Source organism: Bos taurus, chromosome 3 (assembly GCF_002263795.3).
Source record: "Bos taurus isolate L1 Dominette 01449 registration number 42190680 breed Hereford chromosome 3, ARS-UCD2.0, whole genome shotgun sequence".
Classification (NCBI taxonomy): Eukaryota; Metazoa; Chordata; class Mammalia; order Artiodactyla; family Bovidae; genus Bos; species Bos taurus.
In genome coordinates this window covers 102,956,007-102,979,998 of record NC_037330.1, presented here as the reverse complement: position 1 = coordinate 102,979,998, position 23,992 = coordinate 102,956,007, and the positions used below count along the sequence as shown (strand labels likewise).

General features: G+C 43.3%; 1 protein-coding gene across 1 annotated transcript; it reads right to left on the bottom strand.

Moving 5' to 3' along the window:
- Nucleotides 1-10,659: 10,659 nt before the first annotated feature.
- OR13P12 (olfactory receptor family 13 subfamily P member 12) lies at nt 10,660-11,598 on the bottom strand. Its single transcript, NM_001390186.1, has one exon. It carries the CDS (start codon nt 11,596-11,598, stop codon nt 10,660-10,662), a length of 939 nt encoding a protein of 312 aa, NP_001377115.1.
- Nucleotides 11,599-23,992: the final 12,394 nt, after the last annotated feature.

Genomic DNA, 23,992 nt, shown 5'->3' with positions numbered 1-23,992 from the left:
TTCAATGGGAGGAGATCAAGATGGCGAAGTAAGAGGATATGGGGTTCACATATCCCCATGAACACATCAAAAATACATCTATATATGGAATAATTCTTTCTGAAAACAAACTGGAAACCAGCAGAGGGACTCCTGTACGACCATGTCTTTAAGAAAGATATACATGTAACTGGGTGAAAATAGAAGAAAAGTGATCGGGTCAGGCCCTGTGCCCCTGAGAGGAGACCTGGGAAAAGGGAGATTGCAGATACCCACCCTGGGGAGTGAGCAGGTCAAGACACAGACTGGATGTCCCAGTCCTGGGGTTCTACATGGAGAAGACAAGCTCTCTTGGCTGGTTGGGGATTTGCTGGGTCAGGCAGAAAGACTGGGGAAACCTGGACTTTGCTCATGAGGAGTGCTTGCCCGCAGGTTTGCCCCTGAGACAGGACAGAGAGAAGTCTGCTTAAGTAATTGTCTGCTGGGTTTTCCAAGACAGCCTCACAATGCCCCATTGGAGCCAAGGGAAACCCGGCCCCACTCAGTCCATGCCACAAGCAGCAATGGATCTGGGGTGGCCAGGACTGGGAAGAGGACTAGATCTTGAGCTGCAAAGACGACCCAGTCCAGGAGCTGAGCCTTAATGGGGTGATGGTGGCCCTTATTGGAACTTACTCAAGCAGCACCTCAGAAGCAGCCCAGTTGCTGCCTGATTTTCTAATAGAGACCAAATGGGGATTTGAACCTAGATCAGGATTCAGTGAGGCAACAACACTAAACAGTTGACACAGCACTGCCTGTCACATTAGACAAACTTCCTTGTTTGTTTATCTGTTTAAGGAGGTGCAGTCCCCTCTTGAACAGTAAATCTCTGCTTGAAATCCCAAGAATGTCACATTCATGAGGCCCACTCTCTTTAAGGGAGGAAGGACATTGCCACCACACAGGCAGTGTCTCCTCCCACCAGCTAGAGAAGTGTGTGGCCTGGGCAGGGGTCCTCTACTGTGGACGCAGGCTTCCAGGCTCCTGTCCCTACCACAAGATGTCTGGGTGTCACACCAGAGATCAGGGCTGGCCCTTAATATTGCTCACTTTTTGCTGTCAGAAGACTTACCACTGACTGAGCCCCTCTGTGTACCATAAGCTGTGCTAAGTGTCTTACAGGTACCTTCTTAACACTCATAGCACTGCTTTCCATTCTAAATAGGATGAAAATGAAGCTCAGAGAGGGAAAGTGATTTGTACAAGGCCATATGGCTAGGAAGTAGTGGAGTCGGCATTCAGCCACCAGTCTGTCCGGCTGTCTAGTCTTTTGTTTTCTGTGTTGCAAAAGAGAGAGAGGCATTGTATTTCCTGGGGCTTCAGAACCATATCCAGAGAAGGAAACAAATTGTCAAGAGACAAAATATATCAAGATCTACAACTGTATCTTGAATATTATAAATAATACTACTATAAAAAATTGGTTTCGTGTATCTTTCAGAATTAGTACTTTTATCTTCTTCATATATAGTCTGGGCAGAGAGTATAGTATCCCCAGTTTTGGTCTTTTTCTCAATATTCCTTTGGCAATTCAGAGACTTTTGTGATTCTATGTAAAATTTTTGATTCTTCATTTCAATTAAATTTTTTTTTTACTTTATGAGTATATTACACAGTATCTACGGCATGTTCCATGGGCAGGGCTGCCCCATATCAGGTATCTACCAGGTCCATGGCCTTCTAATCTTTGAAACAATACAATGTCCAAATTCAGACACACTTCGAGAGTGAAAGGCAGAGTTTTAACTAATTACAGAAATTAATTGATCTATAACAGGCATAAACCGTAACTGTCCCATGAAAACTAGGGTATGCGATCATCCTATCCAATCCCATCCTTGGCTAGCCTACTCTCTCCCCATAGTTGGGAACAAGCACTATAGTTGATACTTTTTAGCCCTAAAATCCGTCTTACCTGGATAAATGTGCTATTTCTCTGGGCACCTAAGCATTCCGGCCCATTACTCTGAGATAACATCCAGGCATGCTCAGCTGCTGCTTTGTCCAACTTCATGTTCCAGTTATATGGATACTAATAGGACTTTTTTGGTCTTTGCCTTGGGGACCTGTTTTAAGATGCCATGCTCTTTCTAGAACCCCTTCCATAGCAGGACTCATCCAGTTCTGTGCTCAGTTCCCATGCAGTGGCTCAGGCCATCCTCCTACAGACAGATACCCTTTTACCACTGAGTGTCACTCCACCTGGATTCATCACTGGCCTCTACCAAGGTAAAAGTATTCTGCGTTGGCCTTAAGTCCCCAGGTGCCCAAGTGTACTTCACCTTGCCCTGAGTTTCACCTTCATCACCACACCCTTCAGAATTTGAATTCCACCTTGAAAGGCTAGATCATCTCTCACAGTTGGTCATTGCCTCCCACCCACGAAACAGGCTCCTTTCCAGTGAGGCTGCATTCAGCCACCAGTCTGTCTGGCTGTCTGGTCTTTTGCTTTCTGTGTTGCACAAGAAAGAGTGGCATCATGGGTAAAATAGATAACTGCAGCAATTAACGAAGCCAACCTAGTCTGATGCTTTTCTCTCCTAGAGTTCCAGTAGGACCCAAGAGGGTACTTTGCTGGGGAGCATCCTTCCAGTGGGTCCAAGGAAGACTGTGCCTCTGTCCTGGCCTCTGACCACCTGGTTCCTACACCCAGCCTTGCAGACACACTATCATCTGACTATACATACCCTGTAAATCAGCATTGCAACAGAGATGCTACAGTAGAATGACTTGGAATCTGGAAGATCCAAGTTCAAATTCCTACTACACAATTTATTTGCTATGTGGTATGAATAAGTCATTTAATTCTCTTAAACTCTCTGTGTCTGCTGACAAATCAAGTGACTTACCTACCTTGTCCTGAGGATTAATTACATTATGCATAGCACCCAGTGTAGCATCTGATAAGAGTAAGTGTTCACATAAAAAGCTGCTCAACATCCCTAATAATTAGAGAAAGGCAAATCAAAACTACAATGGGGTATCACCTCACACCAGTCAGAATGGCCACCATCAAAAAATCTACAAACAATAAATGCTGGATAAGATGTGGAGAAAGGGAACCCTCCTACACTGCTGTTGGGAATATAAACTGATACAGCCATTATAGAAAACAGTATGGAGATTCCTTAAAATACTAGGAATAAATCTATCATATGACTCAGCAATCCCACTACTGGGCATATACCCTGAGAAGGCCACAATTCTAAAAGATACATGTACCCCAATTCTAATTGCAGCACTGTACAATAGCCAGGACATGGAAGCAACCAAGATGCCCATCTACAAATGAGTGGGTAAAGAAGCTGTGGTACATATATACAATGGAATATTACTCGGCCATAAAAAAGAATGAATTTGAGTCAGTTCTATTGAGGTAGATGAAACTAGAGCCTGTTATACAGAGTGAAATAAGTCAGAAGTATAAAAATAAATACTGTATATTAACACATATATACGGCACATGGAAAAATGGTATTGTTGAACCTATATGCAGGTAAGGAATGGAGACACAGATGTAGAGAATGGAGTTGTGGACACAGTGGGGGAAGGAAAGAGTGGGGCAAATGGAGAAAGTAGCATCAATATATTGAAACTATCATGTGTAAAGTAGGTAACTGGTGAGAAGCTGCTCGTCAGTTATCTATCTAGAGCACAAGGAGCCCAGCCTGGAAATTTGTGATGACCAAGGGGTGGGACACAGGGAGGGGAAGGAGGTTCAATATGCATAATTATGGCTAATTCACATTGTTGTACGGCAAAAACCAGTACAACATTACAAAGCAATTTTCCTCCAATTAAAAAATTTAAAAAGAGTAAGTGTTCAATAATATGTGGTGGTTGCTATAGTAATAGATTTAGTAGCATTTAGACCACAATTAGGTACATGGTCTTTGAAAATAGTGCTGTTGTTGTTTAGTTGGTAACGCGTGCCTGACCCTTTGTAACCACATGGACTGTAGTCCACCAGGCTCCTCTCTTCATGGGATTCCCCAGGCAAATATACTGAAGTGGGTTGCCATTTCCTTCTCCAGGGGATCTTCTCGACCCAGGGATCAAGTCCATATCTCCTGCATTGGCAGGTGGGTCCTTTACCACTGAGCCACCAGGGAAGCCCCTGGATAGTTCAGTTCAGTTCAGTTCAGTCGTGTCTGACTCTTTGCACAGCATGCCAGGCCTCCCTATCCATCAACAACTCCTGGAGTTCACCCAGACTCATGTCCATCGAGTTAGTGATGCCATCCAGCCATCTCATCCTCTGTCGTCCCCTTCTTCTCCTGCCCCCAATCCTTCCCAGCATCAGAGTCTTTTCCAATGAGTCAACTCTTCGCATGAGGTGGCCAAAGTAATGGAGTTTCAGCTTTAGCATCATTCCTTCCAAAGAAAGCCCAGGACTGATCTCCTTTAGAATGGACTGGTTGGATCTCCTTGCAGTCCAAGGGACTCTCAAGAGTCTTCTCCAACACCACAGTTCAAAAGCATCAATTCTTCAGCACTCAGCCTTCTTCACAGTCCAACTCCCACATCCATACATGACCACAGGAAAAACCATAGCCTTGACTAGACGGACCTTTGTGGGCAAAGTAATGTCTCTGCTTTTGAATATGCTATCTAGGTTGGTCATAACTTTCCTTCCAAGGAGTAAGCGTCTTTTAATTTCATGGCTGCAGTCACCATCTACAGTGATTTTGGAGCCCAGAAAAATAAAGTCTGACACTGTTTCCACTGTTTCCCCATCTATTTCCCATGAAGTGATGGGACCAGATGCCATGATCTTAGTTTTCTGAATGTTGAGCTTTAGGCCAACTTTTTCACTCTTCTCTTTCACTTTCATGAAGAGGCTCCTTAGTTCCTCTTCACTTTCTGCCATAAGGGTGGTGTCATCTGCATATCTAAGGTTATTGTTATTTCTCCCGGCAATCTTGATTCCAGCTTGTGCTTCTTCCAGCCCAGCGTTTCTCATGATGTACTCTGCATAGAAGTTAAATAAGCAGGGTGACAATATACAGCCTTGACGTACTCCTTTTCCTATTTGGAACCAGTCTGTTGTTCCATGTCCAGTTCTAACTGTTGCTTCCTGACCTGCATACAGATTTCTCAAGAGGCAGGTCAGGTGGTCTGGGATTTTCCACAGTTTATTGTGATCCACACAGTCAAAGGCTTTGGCATAGTCACTAAAGCAGAAATAGATGTTTTTCTGGAGCTCTCTTTCTTTTTTGATGATCCAGAGGATGTTGGCAATTTGATCTCTGGTTCCTCTGCCTTTTCTAAAACCAGATTGAACATCTGGAAGTTCACGGTTCACATATTGCTGAAGCCTGGCTAGTTATGTGGGCACTAATAAGTATTAGCAGCATTTATATTATCTATATCCAGCCTAAGTTTTATCTCTGCTCCATAAGTGGCCTGGATAAGATGAATAAGCACGTAAAAGGCAAATGAAAGTGCTTTGGATGGAAACAAAGCACACTGTATTAGTATTGTCACTGTGCCACACAGTGATGTAGCCACTCAGCTGTAAGACTCCTCCCTCCACTAAGTCTCAGTGGGAAGGAATTTCAGTCCCCACACAGGGACTTGTTCTATTTACACTGCCTTTGGCTCAGGAACTGCTAAAGAACCTGCAGTGCAGTGGTGGTTCAAGAAGTTTTGCAAAGGGGACGAGAGCCTTGACGATGAGGAGCGTGGTGGCCAAACATCAGAAGTTGACAACGACCAGCTAAGAGAATCATCAAAGCTGATCCTCTTACAACTACCTGAGAAGTTGCCGAAGAACTCAGCATCAACCATTCTATGGTTGGTTGGCCTTTGGAGCAAATTGGAAAGGTGAAGAAGCTCGATAAGTGGGTGTCTCATGAGGGGACCACAAATCAAAAATACCATTGTTTTGAAGTGTCATCTTCTCTATCTTATGCAACGACAACCATTTCTCCATTGGATTGTGATGTGTAATGAAAAGCAGATTTTATATGATAAACAGTGACAACCAACTCAGAGGCTGGGCTGAGAAGAAGCTCCAAAGCACTTTTCAAAGCCAAACTTGTACCAAAAAAAGGTCATGGTCACTGTTTGGTGGTCTGCTATTGGTCTGACTCACTACAGCTTTCTGAATCTCAGCAAAACCACTATATCTGAGAAGCAAGCTCAGCAAATCAATGAGATGCACTGAAAACTGCACCAGCAGCAGCTGGCATTGGTTAACAGAAAGGGCCCGATTCTTCTCCACGACAACGCCCAGCAGCACATTGCACAGCCAGTGCTTCAAAAGTTGAACAAATTGGGCTATGAAGTTTTGCCTCATCTGCCATATTCACCTGACTTCTTGCCAAATGACTACCACTTCTTCAAGCATCTCGATAACTTTTTGCAGAGAAACCATTTCCACAACCAGCAGGAGACAGAAAATGCTTTCCAAGAGTTCGCTGAATCCCAAGGCATGGATTTTTATGCTATAGGAATAAGCAAACTTATTTCTCATTGGCAAAAATGTATTGATTGTAATTGTTCATATTTTGATTAATAAGGTTAATCAACCCTATTTTAAGCTTAGTTACAGTGATTTAAAAATCACAGTCCAAAACTGCAATTACTTTTGTACCAGCCTCCAGAGCTGTGAGATAATAAATTTGTCTTGTTTAAACCACTCATTCTACAGTATTTTGTTATGGCAACCCTGGTAAACTGATACATACTGTCTGTTGTCCAATGCCTGAAAAGCATTGCTTCATAAATTTTCTTCTGCTTTATAGTTAGTTTTTTTTTTTTTAATAATGGAAGGTAGTTCTAATACATGTTAATCATGTCCAGAAACAAAAGTCCCTCCCCATATTCGAAATTTGAAAACTACTTCCAATAATTCCTGAATAAAAAAGAAATGAAAAATATAAAGATGTTTTGCCATAAAGGCGGCTGGATTGTGGTATTGTCAACTTGGGTCACACTTCCTCCCACAATTGTGTAAGTTTCAGTTCCTAAAATACATACATTATTCCTAAAATAATCCTTAACTGGTAAAGGTGGGTCCTGTTTTCCAGAATCCTCTTCTTTGTATGTTTTGGGATTTGGCCTGAAGAAGTGAAGTAGCAGTTCTTAATGTTGGCGTGAAAGTCTTCATGATCAGATAAAGTGATGGCTAGACGCTGAGGATCATTGGGTCTTAGTTTGTCCTTGTTTTCCTTGGTAAGCTTATTTTACCAAAAGCTGGCCCTGGGACCAACAGTAACCCCTGGACCACAAGTGAATGCTTGGCTATGGACACTCAAAGGCAATAGGTTTCCGGAAACCTCTTTAAGACCTCTGTTATGATCTATTAAGTGGATCTGGAGCTTCTCAGATCTTCTTACAAGCTCTGACTTGTCTAACATTACCAGCGGTTCAAGATGAATGAGTAATGATTTTACTCTGATCCTCCAATGACCCTTCTAGTTCATCTCCAATGACACTTCCCCAGTTCTTGGCACAGTTGTGTAAGGTCTAATTCCTAACATAAGCTCTTTATCCATAGCATGTCCAGAAGTTATCTTTCTTGAGTGAACCTGAGTGCTACATATAGGAAACTTGCACAGGACTAGCCTGCCTGACATGGCCTTGTAGCAGCCACCTCTTCTGCCTGTCGGAAACCACAAACCAAGTGAATTTAACCAAAATGGTAGTACCTCTAATCTGGTAAATCTCCTTGAACTGTGAAGTAGAGGAGCTAACTGGGGGCTGAGCCCGGCAAGTTATTGGAGCCTGCCCATGAGATACTACTTACTCAATGCCAGTGGCACTTTAATATGGAAAGAGCATCCTTTGTGTTCATCAGAAGCAGAGCCTAGCGCTTCTGTGAGCACCAGTCCCATCAACTGCTAGCAGCCATAAAATCCATTAAGACACAGGAGAATCTATAACTACAACCAATTTTTTTTTTTTTTTTTTTTGCCACATGGCATGGTCTGTGTGATCTTAGTTCTCCAACTAGGAATTGAACCCATGACCCCTATAGTGGAAGGACAGATTCTTGACCACCAGGGAATTCCCTCATCAAACTGCAACCAATTCTGACAGATACTGCTCTGGGAATGTTTGAGGACTCCCTGTAAGAGGAAAACAATGGAGGAAGGGGTGATGTGCCTGGCACTCCTGTTTTGCAAATCTAGTAATCTGGTAAAATCTGGTTACTAGTAATCTAGTAATTACAAATCTAGTAATCTGGTAAACTCCAATGCTTTGGCCACCTGATGCGAAGAACTGACCCATTGGAAAAGACCCTGATGCTGGGAAAGATTGAAGGCAGGAGGAGAAGGAGATGACAGAGGATGAGATGGTTGGAGGCATCACTGACTTGATGGACATGAGTCTGAGCAAGCTCCAGGAGTTGGTGAAGGACAGGGAAGCCTGGCGTGCTGCAGTCCATGGGGTCACAAAGTCAGACACAACTGAGCAACTGAAATGAAATGAACTGAACTGAGTAATCATGATCCTCAGAGCTGGATACAGTGTCAGAGGTCATCTAGGTAGGTCACCTCATACCTGTGGGCCTCACTTCTGCAGCCTTCTACACCAGGCTCAGAGTGAATGACTGCTTCCAATACTCCATTTGGTAACCTGTTGTTGAGCATGAGTACATCTGGGATTGAGAAGAAATCTGCTTTGCTGGTTTTTCTGCTGTCAGTTAACTTACTTTCTGTCCTACCACACATTCAAATTGTGCTAAAACCTAAACTATTAATGTGGCTGACTGCATATAAATAAACCTTTTATTTTCTACAAAGCTCTGGCCACAGACTGGGTTTTAGGAAAGTCCTGGCGGCCATACACTTAGAATTTAGACTAATTACTATTACTTGGTTGTGCAAAATATGAATATGCTTTCTAGGTCAATATGTACTCCCGTGGGTAGTGTATGAAAATCCATGTCTTATTGTATTCTATCCACTTCTGTATTTTGGCCTGGAGAATTCCATGGACTGTATAGTCCATGGGGTTGCAAAGAGTTGGATACAACTGAGCTATTTTCACTTTACTTTCACTTTCAGCCACCTCTGAGTCTGTTTAAGCACTCTGCCAGTTTCAAAAGGTGAAAACATAGTATCTCATTGATATTTTAATTTTCATTTCTTAGATCCCTACTGTGCTTGATTTTCCCATGTCTCTATTGATTATTTGGATTTTGTTTTCATGAACTGTTCACACCTGTTGCTAGTTTTTCTGAGTGTTTGTATTTTTTCTTACCACTTCCCAAGAGTCCTTTATGTGTTAATGCTTTTATTCACGTCTGTAAATATGTTGCATTTATATGTCCTGTGTTGTTGTTTGCCTTTAATTTTGCTTCATTATTTATGCAATGCTCTGACTTCTGGGTGTTGGGTTGGTAATACCTGTGGGGATATTGTGAACCTGCACTCTCGGCATGGGCCATGGCCTCTCCGGAAGCAAACAGACACTCGTGTCATATTTTTTGGCCAGAGTAGTTAATTATTTTTTCCCGAAGGATTTCATAGGCAGTGTACATTAACACAGGGCTCAGAAAGAAGAATTCAAAGGGGCTACAAGTTAGTTTATGGGACATGCCTCTAGAACCTCATGGGAGCTTTGTTGTATGCTAAAGTTTCTGTGGCAGCCAGCAGGCAGTGAATATGGGTGATGCCCAGTAACATGATCTTTGTAGGCTGGTGAAGTGTGGGAGAAAACAACTCATGTTTGTGAAGATTCTCTGAGAAATAAACTGTTCCAGGGAAGTCATTTCAAACAAGAAGGAACAAAACAAAAATTCCCCACTGAAATTGTAACCTCTCTCAGAGCTCCCAACATTTTGCATCTGGGGGTCACATTATATTCATCCTCCTAACTCTAGTTTCCCTCATCCTTAGAGTCCCTTTCTCTTGGGATTACCCAAGACAGGCTATAGTTTTCAAAAATGCATGTTATTAGAAACAAGGAAATCTAGAGAACAAAAAAACATGGTCATAAAAGATAATTTTTCCCCTTCTGAGAGAACTTCAATTGACCCCCAGAGGCTCTAACTGACTGAGTTTTTAGATGGGTTATATAGGTTCATTTCCTCCTCCTCAAGTTTCTTCTGCACCTTAAGAATCTCCAGTTGACATTTCTGAGTTTATCCTTCTTCCACTCTCTGCCTACAACACCCTTTTGATTCCCATTCTCTCTGGGGATCCAGTCACTTCCAAAGACCAGAATATCACTGCTGTTTAAGGATTGATAATTCAACCCTGAGTCAAAACTCTTGAAAATTAAAACTAACATTTGCAGGCTCTGTACTAAGTACCTTTGTTGTATCGGTATTATCTCATTTAATTATTACAACTTCCCTATGAAGAAGAGATACAAACCTTAAAGTAGCTGAAAGAGCTGTAAGAATTCACATGCCTAGTGATTGGCAAAGCCAAGTCTCTCATCCTGGTCTGCCTGGCACTAGAGCCCAGGCTCTTGAACGCTGTGTTGGATCTTCCTGATCATCTGTGTCTCAAACCACACCACCACAGATAATGCTGATTGCCAAGCACCCTGTTCTTTCCCACTGAGCCAGAGTGAAGCATTAGCTTTATGGAGACCATTACTTCAGGACTTATGGAAGAGTCTTTGGTGCGAGTGCAAGTCCTGAATTGTATGTCTCCCCATATCTTTATCTTTAAAGCATTACTCTGGGGCCCTGCCCCTTCCCACCAGTTTGAGGAAAGCATTTTTCACATCCTTGTTCCTCAGGCTGTAGATGACAGGGTTGAGGAAGGCTGTGGCAATATTGTAGAAAAGGGCCATTTTCTTGCCATTGTTTGATAAAGAGTCAGAGCCAGGGCTCAGGTACGTGATACTGCATGGAATAGCGAACATGGAAACCACGGTGATGTGGGAGGCACAGGTGGAGAAGGCCTTGATCCGTCCTTGGGCTGAGCGGATCTTCATGATGGTGAAAAAGATGTTGATATAGACAAGGACAATCAAGGAGAGTGGGACCACAATGACATTGAAGCCGGTGATGATGTTCACCAAGTCATTGAGGGATATGTCTGCACAGGCCAGCTTCAGGACCGCAGGGACCTCACAGAAGTAGTGGTCAATTTCATTAGGACCACAGTAGAAAAGGCGCATAGCAAAGAAGGTAAAGCACAGACCACCCACCACACCATAGGCTGCACAGATGCCCACCATGAGAAGGCACACCCAGGGGCTCATGATGACCTTATACCGGAGAGGGTGGCAGATGGCCACGTACCTGTCCACGGACATGATGGAGAAAAGACAGTACTCGGTGGTCCCAAAGAGGAGGAAGAGGTACATCTGGGCCACACATCTAGCAAAAGAGATGGCTCTCTTCTTGCTGAGAATATGCACGAGCATCTGGGGCACAGTCGTGGTGGTGTAGCACATGTCCAGCATGGAGAGGACACTGATGAAGAAGTACATGGGCGTGTGGAGGCGTGTGTCCTGGTGGATGAGGGTGATGAGGAGGCTGTTGCTCACAAGGATCAGCAGGTAAAAGACTAGAAAGAAGGTGAAGAGCAGAGGATTGGTCCTGGGGTTCGAGGCAAAGCCCATTAGGATGAATTCTGCCACAGTGGACTGGTTGAGTTCCTGCATTGTGCACTGCCTGTTTAAAGAGTGGGGGATATGTAATTTATTGGGTTTTGGTGCCAAGGGATTCTCATCCTAGTTTGATTTATGTTTCCTAACAGGAAGTTTGGATTAGCAGATGGGGGCACTACTGTTCATGGGATTTGGTTCAGGATTAAGTTGAGGGTCATCATGATGAAATGGTGAAGACCAAGTCAGGGAAGTGCCGTAGTCTATGTTCCATTCTGTTACTCCCTTTCCTGAGACAGTCATGCTTTTTCCTCTGTTGTTCACGTCAATTTCTGTTTCTCTTGAGACAAGAGAGCTTGCTAAGACTCACTTCAGGGATCAGAGTTAAGACTATTACACTCATTATTTGGGTTGTTGTTTTTATTACTGTTAGGATTGGCATTAAGGTTGTAAATGGTGATTAAAGTCAAGGCTATTGTAAAGTTTAGCGATAGAATTTAAGATTTACTTTTTCTGGTGAATGGAATTTACTGGTGTTCATTAATTATGTCATTGATTCAATATGTTTTTGCCAAATGTTCACTGTTTGTTATAAATCAGAGGAACAAGGAAGAGTCAAAAACAGTATGAGTGGGAAAGTTTTCACACGGTCGACTATAATGAATTCTAAATACTTTAAAGAGTTCAAGGCAAATAATGAAACTATAACAACCTAAGAGAATATATACATGGGTGAATATTTATTTTATGATGGGACAGAGAAAGGCCTTGAAGCCTCACCTGACTGTTCAAGGCTCTTCAGCCTCATGATATTGACTCTTTCCTCTCTAATAACCAAACAAAGCAACAGAACTCCTCATCTTAGCTGCTCTATATTTCCCCAGTATTGTTGAAGATTTCTTGGGCATTCCTGGTCATTTTGCTCTAAAATCCTTGTTCTCAGTGAATTTTTGATTCCCTTCACTGCCTTTCTTGTCATCCCTATGCTCTTTCTTCTTCATGCCCCCAAACCTCACCAACACGAGAATGCTCTTTGTAAGACTTGCCCTGAAGGTATGGGTAAGAGGAAGATGACTTAGGAGGTAGTGCAGAACAGAAAACTATTTTTAAAATGAACATTTAATGTTGTAAAGTCCCTAAGTTATCTGTGCAACAGTTTTGCATCTCTAGTTCCCAGCCAGCTGGCAAGTGACTGGAGACTGTTCTTCCTAGAACCTCCTCCCACCTATCCTGGTCTCCCTATTCTAGGACTCTCCTTACTTTCATTACCTGGGCAACCAGCCACAAACCCAGTGCCTCTAACTCAGTGCTTCAAACTTCACTGTGTATCTGAGTCACCTGGATGGTTTGTCAGATGCTATTGTGCCTCACACAGAGTTTTAATTTAGAAGGCTCATTTTGCCTATGGAAAAATGAGAGATGTGGGGAGAGATTTTCATCAAGGAGGTTTATTGCAGTATTATTTCTAATGGGGAAAACTGCACACAACTTAAATATCCTGTAACAGGGGACTGATTACATAAATTATGGTCTACTGATATAATTGAATACCTTATAACATTTAAAATAGTACTTTGCAGGCTATTTCACATTATGGGGAAATGCTTCAACAGATTGTTAAGTTAAAAAGCAGAATAGGAAACTATATATGACCCAGTTCAAATATTATAATGATTTATAAAATTGGACTAAAATTTAAAAGAAATATATGAAATAGGTTAACAGTGGTCATTTCTGGTGATTAGATTCATAGGTGATATTTAGTTCTTAAAGTTCTTTGAACTTTCCAAACTTATTACAAGAAACACAAGCAATTTTTATAATAAGGAATAAAGTTCAAGTGAACTTTTTTTTTTTTTTTGCTGTGGACCATTTTTAAAGTTTTTATTGAATTTCTCATAATTTTCTTTCTGTTATTTATGTCCTGGTTTTATGGCTGTGAGGCACGTGGGATCTTAGGTCCCAGACCAGGAGTGGAACCAGAATTCCTTGCATTGGGAGGCAAAGTCTTAACCACTGGATTGCCAGAGAAGTCCCTGAATGATACTTCAAGGATGGAATATACAGGAATTTGGCTTTTCAATTCAGACTAGTTACATAAAAGGGTGAATATGAGAGAGGAAGATTAGAGATGGAGAAAGGCATGCTGGACCTAGCAAGGTTTAAAGGAGAATGGAAGGAAGAGCTTCTCTGTTGTCTGAGCTCATCCCCTCCACTGACCTACACTTAGGAATCAACTGTTTCATGCAAGTACATTCTCTGGTCAAGGTTAAAGTGTTTTGACTAGGAGATAGGTCCTGAGTGATAGAGATCCTTGAACAAGGTCTCTGGTGATGAGAAGCTGCCCAGTCATCATCCCCAGCTTGTGCCTGCAGGTTGAGGGTAGGAGGAGATGTGAATGACAGGACTCTGCTCCCCAGGACTCCTTTTTCTCTTGATGAGTTTGTGTCTTTTTCCTGAATGGAGCCTGGGGAATGGTTTCTACCTTTACTTTCCTTGGCTGATTTGCTGTGTGTCTTAAGGGCTGTTTGCTTGGCCTTTCTGAACTTCAGGTTCTGACCCTGTCACAGCCAGATTTGATGATGACTTGTTGCCAATGGCTTCCCTGGTGGCTCAGATGGTAAAAGCATCTGCCTATAATGCAGGGGACCTGGGTTCGATCCCTGGGTCAGGAAGATCCCCTGGAGAAGGAAATGGCTCTTCCAGTACTCTTGCCTGGAAAATCTCATGGACGGAGGAGCCTGGTAGGCTTCAGTCCATAGGGTCGCAAGGAGTCGGACATGACTGAGCAACTTCACTTTCATTTTCTGTTGCCAATGAAGAAACAGAAAGGGATTGTGTGACTGACAAGTCCTGGTAGAAATGAGCGCCCAGTCCTCAAATTGGCTGGAGCTGGGGGTGGGTGTGCCAGCCTCAGGCCATAGTTAGATGTAATGGAAATTAGAGAAAATTGGTTTTCTTTGTAACTTTGGATCCTTATATTTATCTCCTATTCACATACCTATAGGATTCCCTGGTGGCTCAGGGGTAAAGAATCCGCCTGCCAATACAGGAGTACAGGAGTCATGGGTTTGATCCCCGGGTCAGGAAGATCCTCTGGAGAAGAAGATGGCAACCCACTCCAGTAATTTTGTCAAGGAAATCCTATGGACAGAATAGCCTGGTGGGCTACAGTCCATGGAGTCGCAAAAGAATTGGACACAACTTAGTGACTAAGCAACAATACATACCTAGTCTCCTGCAGTGCAGGCTAAGAGATGAAAACTCAAAGTAGCCTTGAATTTTCACTTTTCCCATTTACTGCCACGACTGAGCAAGTAATTGTTTGTTATCTGTAAAATTAAAAAAAAAAAAAAGCTTTATTGCAATAATACATGATTCTGTCAAGTTCTGAAGGTATGCTTTCTTCTTCCTTCACCTTCTCCAGCTCTTTCCCTTTCCCTTCCCCCAGCATCAGCAGAGACCTGCATAGCTAAAAATAACCCAGAGAAACAGATAAAACTAGAAAGCAACAAAAGCAGAGAGAATGATGGGAAAAGATAGAGAGGACCCTGAAGGGAGGGAGAGACACAAACACAAACGGCAAGAAGGCAGAGAGAGGCACAGAGAATCAGAATCTGGGGGTGGTGCACAGACAGGAAGAGAGGAAAACGGATGGTGGGCATGTAATTGACATCAACAGGAGGAGAAGGCGGGAGCTCAGAAGGAGGAAGACGATGGGAGAATGTTTATTCTCTTTGTGTAAGAAGAAGACTAAAGATTAGAGGAAAAAGACAGAGAGACACGAGACCCAAGGGGCAAGTCAGAGGACAGAACAACACAAAAGGAAAAAGTCAGGGAGACAAAGGAAAAGACAAGAAGGAATGTCAGAGATTCTTGGAATGGCATGTGAGCCAGGACTATGAGAACAGGGTACCAGAGGGCTGAGCAGGTTGTGACTGGAACAGCAAAGAGCCTGCAGAGACCAGACAGCGGAAAAAGGGAGACAGGCAATCCACAGGGCAGGTGGAGAGAGGCAGGGGCAAGACCAGTCTCTTGGGGAGAGAGAAGGAGCTGGAAGAGAGGGCAAGAGCAAGAAGATGGGGTGACTGCAGACAAGGGAGAGCCCGACAGAGGGGTGGAGACAGAGGGAGCAGCAAGGTGAGGGAGATTCCCAGACAGTGGAGAATGAGGGCAGAGAACTGGGCTCCAGGGGGAAAGCTAGAGAGACCCCGCAGGGATGATCCTTGTGAGTCAAAGGAACAGGTACAGAGTGAGGAGAAGAGGAGAGAAGCAGGATGTCTGAAGGAGGCGACACTGCAGGCAAGTCCAGAGGCACAGTGAGCAGTAAACAGACATCAAGAGGGAAAGAAAGTCACAGAGTGAGCAGAAGACCCCGTCTAACAGAACACCAGAGCCAGAGTCAGAGGACTAGAGAGATGGACAAAATCTTTGGAGGCAGAGAAACCCAGACAGAGCCAGCAGAAGCAGAGGCTGAAGGAGCCAGATGAAGAGGGATGGGAAGTAAGAAAGAGAAGGAAAGGCAGGACACCGAGATAATATCGGACCCAGAGACAGAGAAATTATTGGATGGACACACAGAAAGAAAGAGGCAGAGACAGCCACGGACACACTCACACCGACGTGGGGAGAGAGACCGAGATGACCGGGAACTGTGGACCAGGTCCTGCCCAGAGCTCCAGGCAAGGCTGGGCATGCGGGGTAGCCAGCAGCATGGCTTGCTCCCCAGAATGGTTCAGGGCTTATAACTGCTATCCTGAGCTTATAACTCTGCTGGGAAGGGGGCTGTGGGCAGAGCTCCCTCAGACTCAGGAGACCACTCCTGAGTGACATGTGGCCCCAGGGCTCTAGACAGGAGCTACAGTTCCTGCAGCCCCTTCCTGCCAGGGAGGAAGCACCCAAGTTCCCACTCAGGAGCATCACCCTTGCTCAGACAAGGCTCTTCTGGAAGCACAGGGTGGGCAGGGGGAACGTAAGGCTCAGCTGGGACAGGAGTGTAGTGCTGGGGGTGGGTGGGGGTGGGGGCGTGTCCTGGCAGGGCCCTGAGGGCAGGTCTTTTCTCAGCTGCTCCTCCTTCCCCAGGAGAAAATAAATGAGGCCCTGGGAGGTGTGGGGTGATGAAGGCCATGAAATGGTCCCCTCCCTCTGCCTGGTGTTATTCCCAGGGCCATTTTATCCATGAGAAACTACAGACAAAATGTCTAGGGTCCTTGAGCTTTCAGTGTCTATAAACATATTCGAGATAAGAAAGATATTATTGGTCCGAAAATAGAGATTCCACAGAATAAAATTAGTGATGAGTCAAATGACTATTAAATACAACATTTAATCAGCTAGTCCCTGGCAACTCATTAGACTCTTAGATCTTCTTTCAGATATTTCAAGTGGGACGTGGTACATTTTGGGCCTCCCTGGTGGCTCAGTGGTAAAGAATCTGCCTGCAGTGCAGGAACCACAGGAGATGCAGGTTCATTTCCTGGGGCAGGAAGATCCTGTGGAGGAGGGCATGGCAACCCACTCTAGAATTCTTGCCTGGAGAATCCCATGGATAGAGGAGCCTAGCGGGCTACTGTCCATAGGGTAGCAAAGAGTCAGACAGGACAGAAGCGACTTATCATGCACACATGTGGTACATTTTAATAAGTATCTAGTAAACAGTGGTGCCCTTGGAGTTCTGAAACTACCCAGCGGCCTCTGAGGGTGTGTTCTATCATTTCAAGTAACTTGGTGAGAAGCTTTACTCAGGCAGGAGAGAAGGGGACAGGCTCCTTGTATTTTCCTTCACTTTGCAATGACTGTAGCACCAAGGACTTAAGACAGGAAATAGGAAGTTCCTGTCACCTGCAGTTTTGAGAGAGTGAGGCAACAGGGAAGCCTTTGGACCTCCTTTATGATGTCTCTGGCGAAGGGTTAGGGAGTTCAGTCCTGCCGGAGGGCAAAAGAAACTTTAGGCTCTATGCTTCCTGAGCATGAGAAGGTCCCCTGCCCACACACAGCCCAGGTGGACTGGGGTTACATTTGTTACTTGGCCAGGCATTTCCCCACAGGAGCCAGACTGGGGCTTGGATTGAAAGCTGGGAGCCACACACGGGAAAGCTGATGAGAGTGAAATCCAACAGCCTGGCTTCTGGGACAGAAGGCTGTTTAGGCAGGGGCACCAGGCTCACTCCAGCCGACTGCACCCTGCACTCTCCTGCTTACTGGCTACTCAATCTCTTCCTCCTGGGTGACAGTCTCACTCCTGCTCCCCACTGTCCTGATCCTGACTCCAGTGTGGAGTCCACTGCAGCACTGACCAGCTGTGGAGGCCCCTTCCTCCACTGGAGGGGAGCTCAGGGTTTGGTGGTGTCCACATCAGGGATTTCTGGCCTCAGCTCCCTCTGAGGTCCTCAGGGCAGAAGGTCTTTGCATGGGCCATAGGGAATCCCCTATCCCAGGGGCCTCCTCACACCTGTGGAGGGCTGTTTCTTTTCTGGCATTCCCCTGGCCCAACCTGGAATGTCCTCTTCCAGGTTACCCACCTCAAGTGACAAGGTCTCCAGGTCTGTGACCCACCTTCTTTCTCAAGTGGCAGGACCTAAATTCAACAACCAGGCTCTGGGGGCTATAAGCATTCCGACAGCTGCTGTAGCTATCTTCTTTTTTTTAATATAAATTTATTTATTTTAATTGGAGGCTAATTACTTTACAATATTGTATTGGTTTTGCCATACATCAGCATGAATCTGCCACGGGTGTACACATGTTCCCCTTCCTGAGGTACACTCCCACCTCCCTCCCCGTACCATCCCTCTGGGTCATCCCAGTGCACCAGCCCCAAGCATCCTGTATCCTGCATCGAACCTGGACTGGTGATTCGTTTCAAATATGATATTATACATGTTTCAATGCCATTCTCCCAAATCTTCCCACCCTCTCCCTCCCACAGAGTCCAAAAGACTGTTCTATACATCTGTGTCTCTTTTGCTGTCTCACATACAGGGTTATCATTACCATCTTTCTAAATTCCATACATATGTGTTAGTATACTATACTGGTGTTTTTCTTTCTGGCTTACTTCACTCTGTATAATAGGCTCCAGTTTCATCCACCTCATTAGAACTGATTCAAATGTATTCTTTTTAATGACTGAGTAATACTCCATTGTGTATATGTACTACAGCTTTCTGATCCATTCGTCTGCTGATGGACATCTAGGTTGCTTCCATGTCCTGGCTATTATAAACAGTGCTGTGATGAACACTGGGGTACACGTGTCTCTTTCAATTCTGGTTTCCTCAGTGTGTACGCCCAGTAGTGGGATTGCTGGGTCATAAGGCAGTTCTATTTCCAGTTTTTTAAGGAATCTCCACACTGTTCTCCATAGTGGCTATACTAGTTTGCATTCCCACCAACAGTGTAAGAGGGTTCCCTTTTCTCCACACCCTCTCTGACATTTATTGCTTGTAGACTTTTGGATAGCAGCCATTCTGACTGGCATGAAATGGTACCTCATAGTGCTTTTGATTTGCATTTCTCTGATAATGAGTGATGTGGAGCATCTTTTCATGTGTTTGTTAGCCATCTGTATGTCTTCTTTGTAGCTATCTTTCTAATATGCAGCTCTGACTTTTTTCGCCCAGCTCCAGAGTCCTCACTGGTTCCCAAGTGTGAAGTTTCATCTCAACTCCTTTGTCCAGCTGCCAAAATCTTTTTTGCCCTGAATTGTGTCCATCTGCCCAGCCTTCTCTCCTACAGCTCAATGAAATCTTTGACATATGTTTCTATTAAAAAAAAAAAACCATAAAAAAATTTACAAAGTCATTAAGAATTCTATAGGGCTTCCCTGGTGGCTCAGCGGTTAAAGCGTCTGCCTGGAATGTGGGAGACCTGGGTTCGATCCCTGGGTTGGGAAGATTCCCCTGGGGAAGGAAATGGCAACCCACTCCAGTACTCTTGCCTGGAGAATCCCATGGTAGGCTACAGTCCATGGGGTCACAGAGTCGGACACGACTGAGCGACTTCACTCACTTTAAGAATTCTGTTCACTCAAAAGTCATTATTCTATTCATCAGGAAAGTGAAAAGAATACTTTTCAAGCAGTGAAAACAAATCAACATGCAAAAATGTTAAAACCCATATTGAGTGAATAAATCAAGTTACCAAAGAATGCTACTGCTACTGCTAAGTCACTTCAGTCGTGTCCAACTCTGTGTGACCCCATAGATGGCAGCCCACCAGGCTCCCCCATCCCTGGGATTCTCCAGGCAAGAGTACTGGAGTGGGGTGCCATTGCCTTCTCCGTACCAAAGAATAAATACTGTGAAATTCAGTTTTATAAATCATGGAAACAAATAATAAATTTTTAAGGAATTGTGTTGTTATTTTTAAAAAATATTTATAAAAGTAATTTTAAAGATTTTAGACTCTGAAAGATTAACTGTGGTTATCTCCTAGTCTAAGGTAATGAGTATTTGTTTGCATGTACAATTATGAGAACAAACATATACTGTATTTTGCCTTTTTATACAGTTCATAGGGTTCTCATGGCAAGAATACTAGAGTAGTAACCTAAAGGAAATCAACTCTGAATACTCACTGGAAGGACTGATGCTGCAGCTCCAATACGTTGGCCACCTGATTCGAACTGCCAACCCATTGGAAAAGACCCTGTTGCTGGGAAAGACCCTGTTGCTGGGAAAGACTGAAGGCAGAAGGAGAAGAGGGTGACAGAGGATGAGATGGTTGGATGGCATCACCAGTTCAATGGACATGAACTTGGACAAACTCCAGGATATTGTGATGGACAGGGAGGCCTGGTATGCAGCAGTCCATGGGGTCAAAAAGAGACAGATACAACTGAGTGACAAAGCCCAGCACAGAACAGCAAACAAGTAACTGAGAGAAAATATTTTCAATGTATGTAATAGACAAAGAATAATATCCCAAGATATATAATAAACTACAAATAAGAAAAGATAAACAATATCTCATATTCATTGAGATTACTTAGTATTGTTTCTTTATTACAATAAATTCTTTACTTGTGTTATCTCATTTAGTCCTTCTAACACCCCTCTGAGGTCTATGGCATATTATTCCCATTAACAGATGAGGCAACTGAGACTCACAGAAGTTAGGTAACTTACCCACTATCACTGAGTTAGTAAAGGGTTAGCTGAGGTTAGAATACAGAAGTCTGACACCAGGGTTGACTTCATTACTCAATACTACCAACAATCTTATGAAAAGATGTTACATTCACCAGCAATCTGGGGATTATAAATGAAACCGAAAACTATGCCCTCCACTTTCCATCTATGTGGTAGATATCAATTTTAGAATGGTCAATACAAATGACATTATCAAGTGTTCAGTTCAGTTCAGTCTCTCAGTCATGTCTGACTCTATCTGACCCCATGGACTGCAGCACGTTAGGCTTCTCTATCCCTCACCTACTCCTAGAACTTGCTCAAACTCGTGTCCATCGAGTCAGTGATGGCATCTAACCATCTCATCCTCTGTCGTCCCCTTCTCCTGCTGCCTTCAATCTTTCCCAGCATCAGGGTCTTTTCAAATGAGTCAGTTCTTCACAACAGATGGCTAAAGTATTGGAGCTTCAGCTTCAGCATCAGTCCTTCCAGTCAATATTCAGTGTTGATTTCATTTAGGATTGACTGGTTGGATCTCCTTGCTGTCCAAGGGACTCTCAAGAGTCTTCTCCAACACCACAGTTCAAAAGCATCAATATTTTGGTGCTCAGCTTTCTTTACAGTCCAACTCTCACATCCATACATGACCACTGGAAAAACCGTAGCTTTGACTAGACGGATCTTTGTTGGTAGAGTAATGTCTCTGCTTTTAAATATGCTGTCTAGCTTTGTCATAACTTTCCTTCCAAGGAGTAAGTGTCTTTTAATTTCATGTCTGCAGTCACCATCTGCAGTGATTTTGGAGCCCAAGAAAATAAAGTCTGAAACTGTTTTCATTGTTTCCCCATCTATTTGCCATGAAGTGATGGGACCAAATGCCATGTTTGAATGTTGAGTTTTAACCAAGATTTTCACTCCCCTCTTTGGTTTTCATCAAGAGTCTCTTCAGTTCCTCTTCCCTTTCTGCCATAAGGGTGGCGTCATCTGCATATCTGAGGTTATTGATATTTCTCCTGGCAATCTTGATTCCAGCTTGTGCTTCTTCCAGCCCAGCATCTCTCATGATGTACTCTGAATAGAAGTTAAATAAGCATGGTGACGATATACAGCCTTGACGTACTCTTTTCCCAATTTGGAACCAGTCCATTGTTCCATGTCCAGTTCTAACTGCTGCTTCTTGACCTGCATACAGATTTCTCAGGAGGCAGGTAAGGTAGTGTGGTATTCCTATTTCTTGAAGAATTTTCCACAGTTTGTTGTGATCCACACAAAGACTTTGGCATAGTCAATAAAGTAGAAGTAAATATTTTTCTGGAACTCTCTTGCATTTTCTATGATCCAGCAGATGTTGGCAATTTGATCTCTGGTTCCTCTGCCTTTTCTAAATCCAGCATAAAGTTCTCAATTCACGTACTGCTGAAGCCTCGCTTGCAGAATTTTGAGCATTATTTTGCCAGCATGTGAGGTAAGTGCAACTGTGTGGTAGTTTGAACATTCTTTGGCACTGCCCTTTTTGGGGATTGAAATGAAAACTGACATTTTCCAGTCATGTGGCCACTGTTGAGCTTTCCAAATTTGCTGTCATATTGAGTACAGCACTTTCACAGCATCATCTTTTAGGATTTGAAATAGCTCAACTGGAATTCCATCACCTCCACTAGCTTATGTGTAGTGATGCTTCCTAAGGCCCACTTGAATTTGGACTCCAGGTTGTCTGGCTCTAGGTTAGAGATCACACCATTGTGGTTATCTGGGTTGTTAAGATCTTTTTGTATAGATTTTCTGTGTATTGTTGCCACCTTTTCTTAATATCTTCTGCTTCTGTTAGGTCGGAACAAGTGTTGATGAGAAGGAAAGGTGTAGATTGGCATAAATACCTAGAAGAATAGTTTAGGAGCATCTAATAAGTTTGAAAATTCTTGGATTGTAAACTCTGTCAAGTTCACTGCTATGCATAAATCCTAGGAAAAAATACTTACCTATGAAGAAATGTCTAAATACATTTGTCACAGAATTGTTTAAATAATGAAGTGGCTCAGATGGTAAAGAATTTTCCTGCAATGCAGGAGACCTGGGTTCAATCTCTGCATCAGGAAGATCCCCTGGAGAAGGAAATGGCTACCCACTCTAGTATTCTTGTGTGGAGAACTCAATGGACACAGAAGCCTGGCATGCTGCAGTCCACGGTGTCGCAGAGTCGGATACGACTGAGTGACTAACACTTTCACACTTTCACATGGAGAAATGTCTAAATATATTTGTCACAGATTGTTTAAGTAGTGAAAAATTTTAAATGCATAACTGTTCCATAATAATTAGATAAAATGAAATGTGATACATCAAAATGCTTTTTACAAAATGAGTTAGACCTGTTAAGTATCTGATGGGAGATATCAGAAACATCATGTTGAGTTAAATTTTTCAGAACAGAACTGATATCTTGATACCATTATAAAATTTCAAGTTCATACAAAAACAATTGTATGTATTGATTATGGATAAATTTATACGTACGCTAAAGCTTTAAAACACACTAAGTAGACTTCAATTTAATGATAGCAGTTGATTCAGAGGAGCTGAGTTCAAGAGCACGTCAACTTTATTTGTAACTATTTAGAACTGGACATGGAATAACAGACTGCTTCCAAATAAGAAAAGGAGTACGTCAAGGCTGTATATTGTCACCTTGTTTATTTAACTTCTATGCAGAGTACATCATGAGAAACGCTGGGCTGGAAGAAGCACAAGCTGGAATCAAGATTGCCAGGAGAAATATCAATAACCTCAGATATGCAGATGGCAACACCCTTATGGCAGAAAGTGAAGAGGAACTGAAAAGCCTCTTGATGAAAGTGGAAGAGGAGAGTGAAAAAGTTGGCCTAAAGCTCAACATTCAGAAAACTAAGATCATGGCATCTGGTCCCATCACTTCATGGGAAATAGATGGGGAAACAGTGGAAACAGTGTCAGACTTTATTTTGGGGGGCTCCAAAATCACTGCTGATGGTGATTTGATCACTTCAAATTCCCCACAAAGTCATTGCAGATGGTGACTGCAGCCATGAAATTAAAAGATGCTTACTCCTTGGAAGGAAAGTTATGACCAACCTAAATAGCATATTGAAAAGCAGAGATATTACTTTGCCAACAAAGGGTCCATCTAGTCAAGGCTATGGTTTCTCCAGTGGTCATGTATGGATGTGAGAGTTGGACTATAAAGAAAGCTGAGTGCTGAAGAATTGATGCTTTTGAACTGTGGTGTTGGAGAAGACTCTTGAGAGTCCCTTGGACTGCAAGGAGATCCAACCAGTCCATCCTAA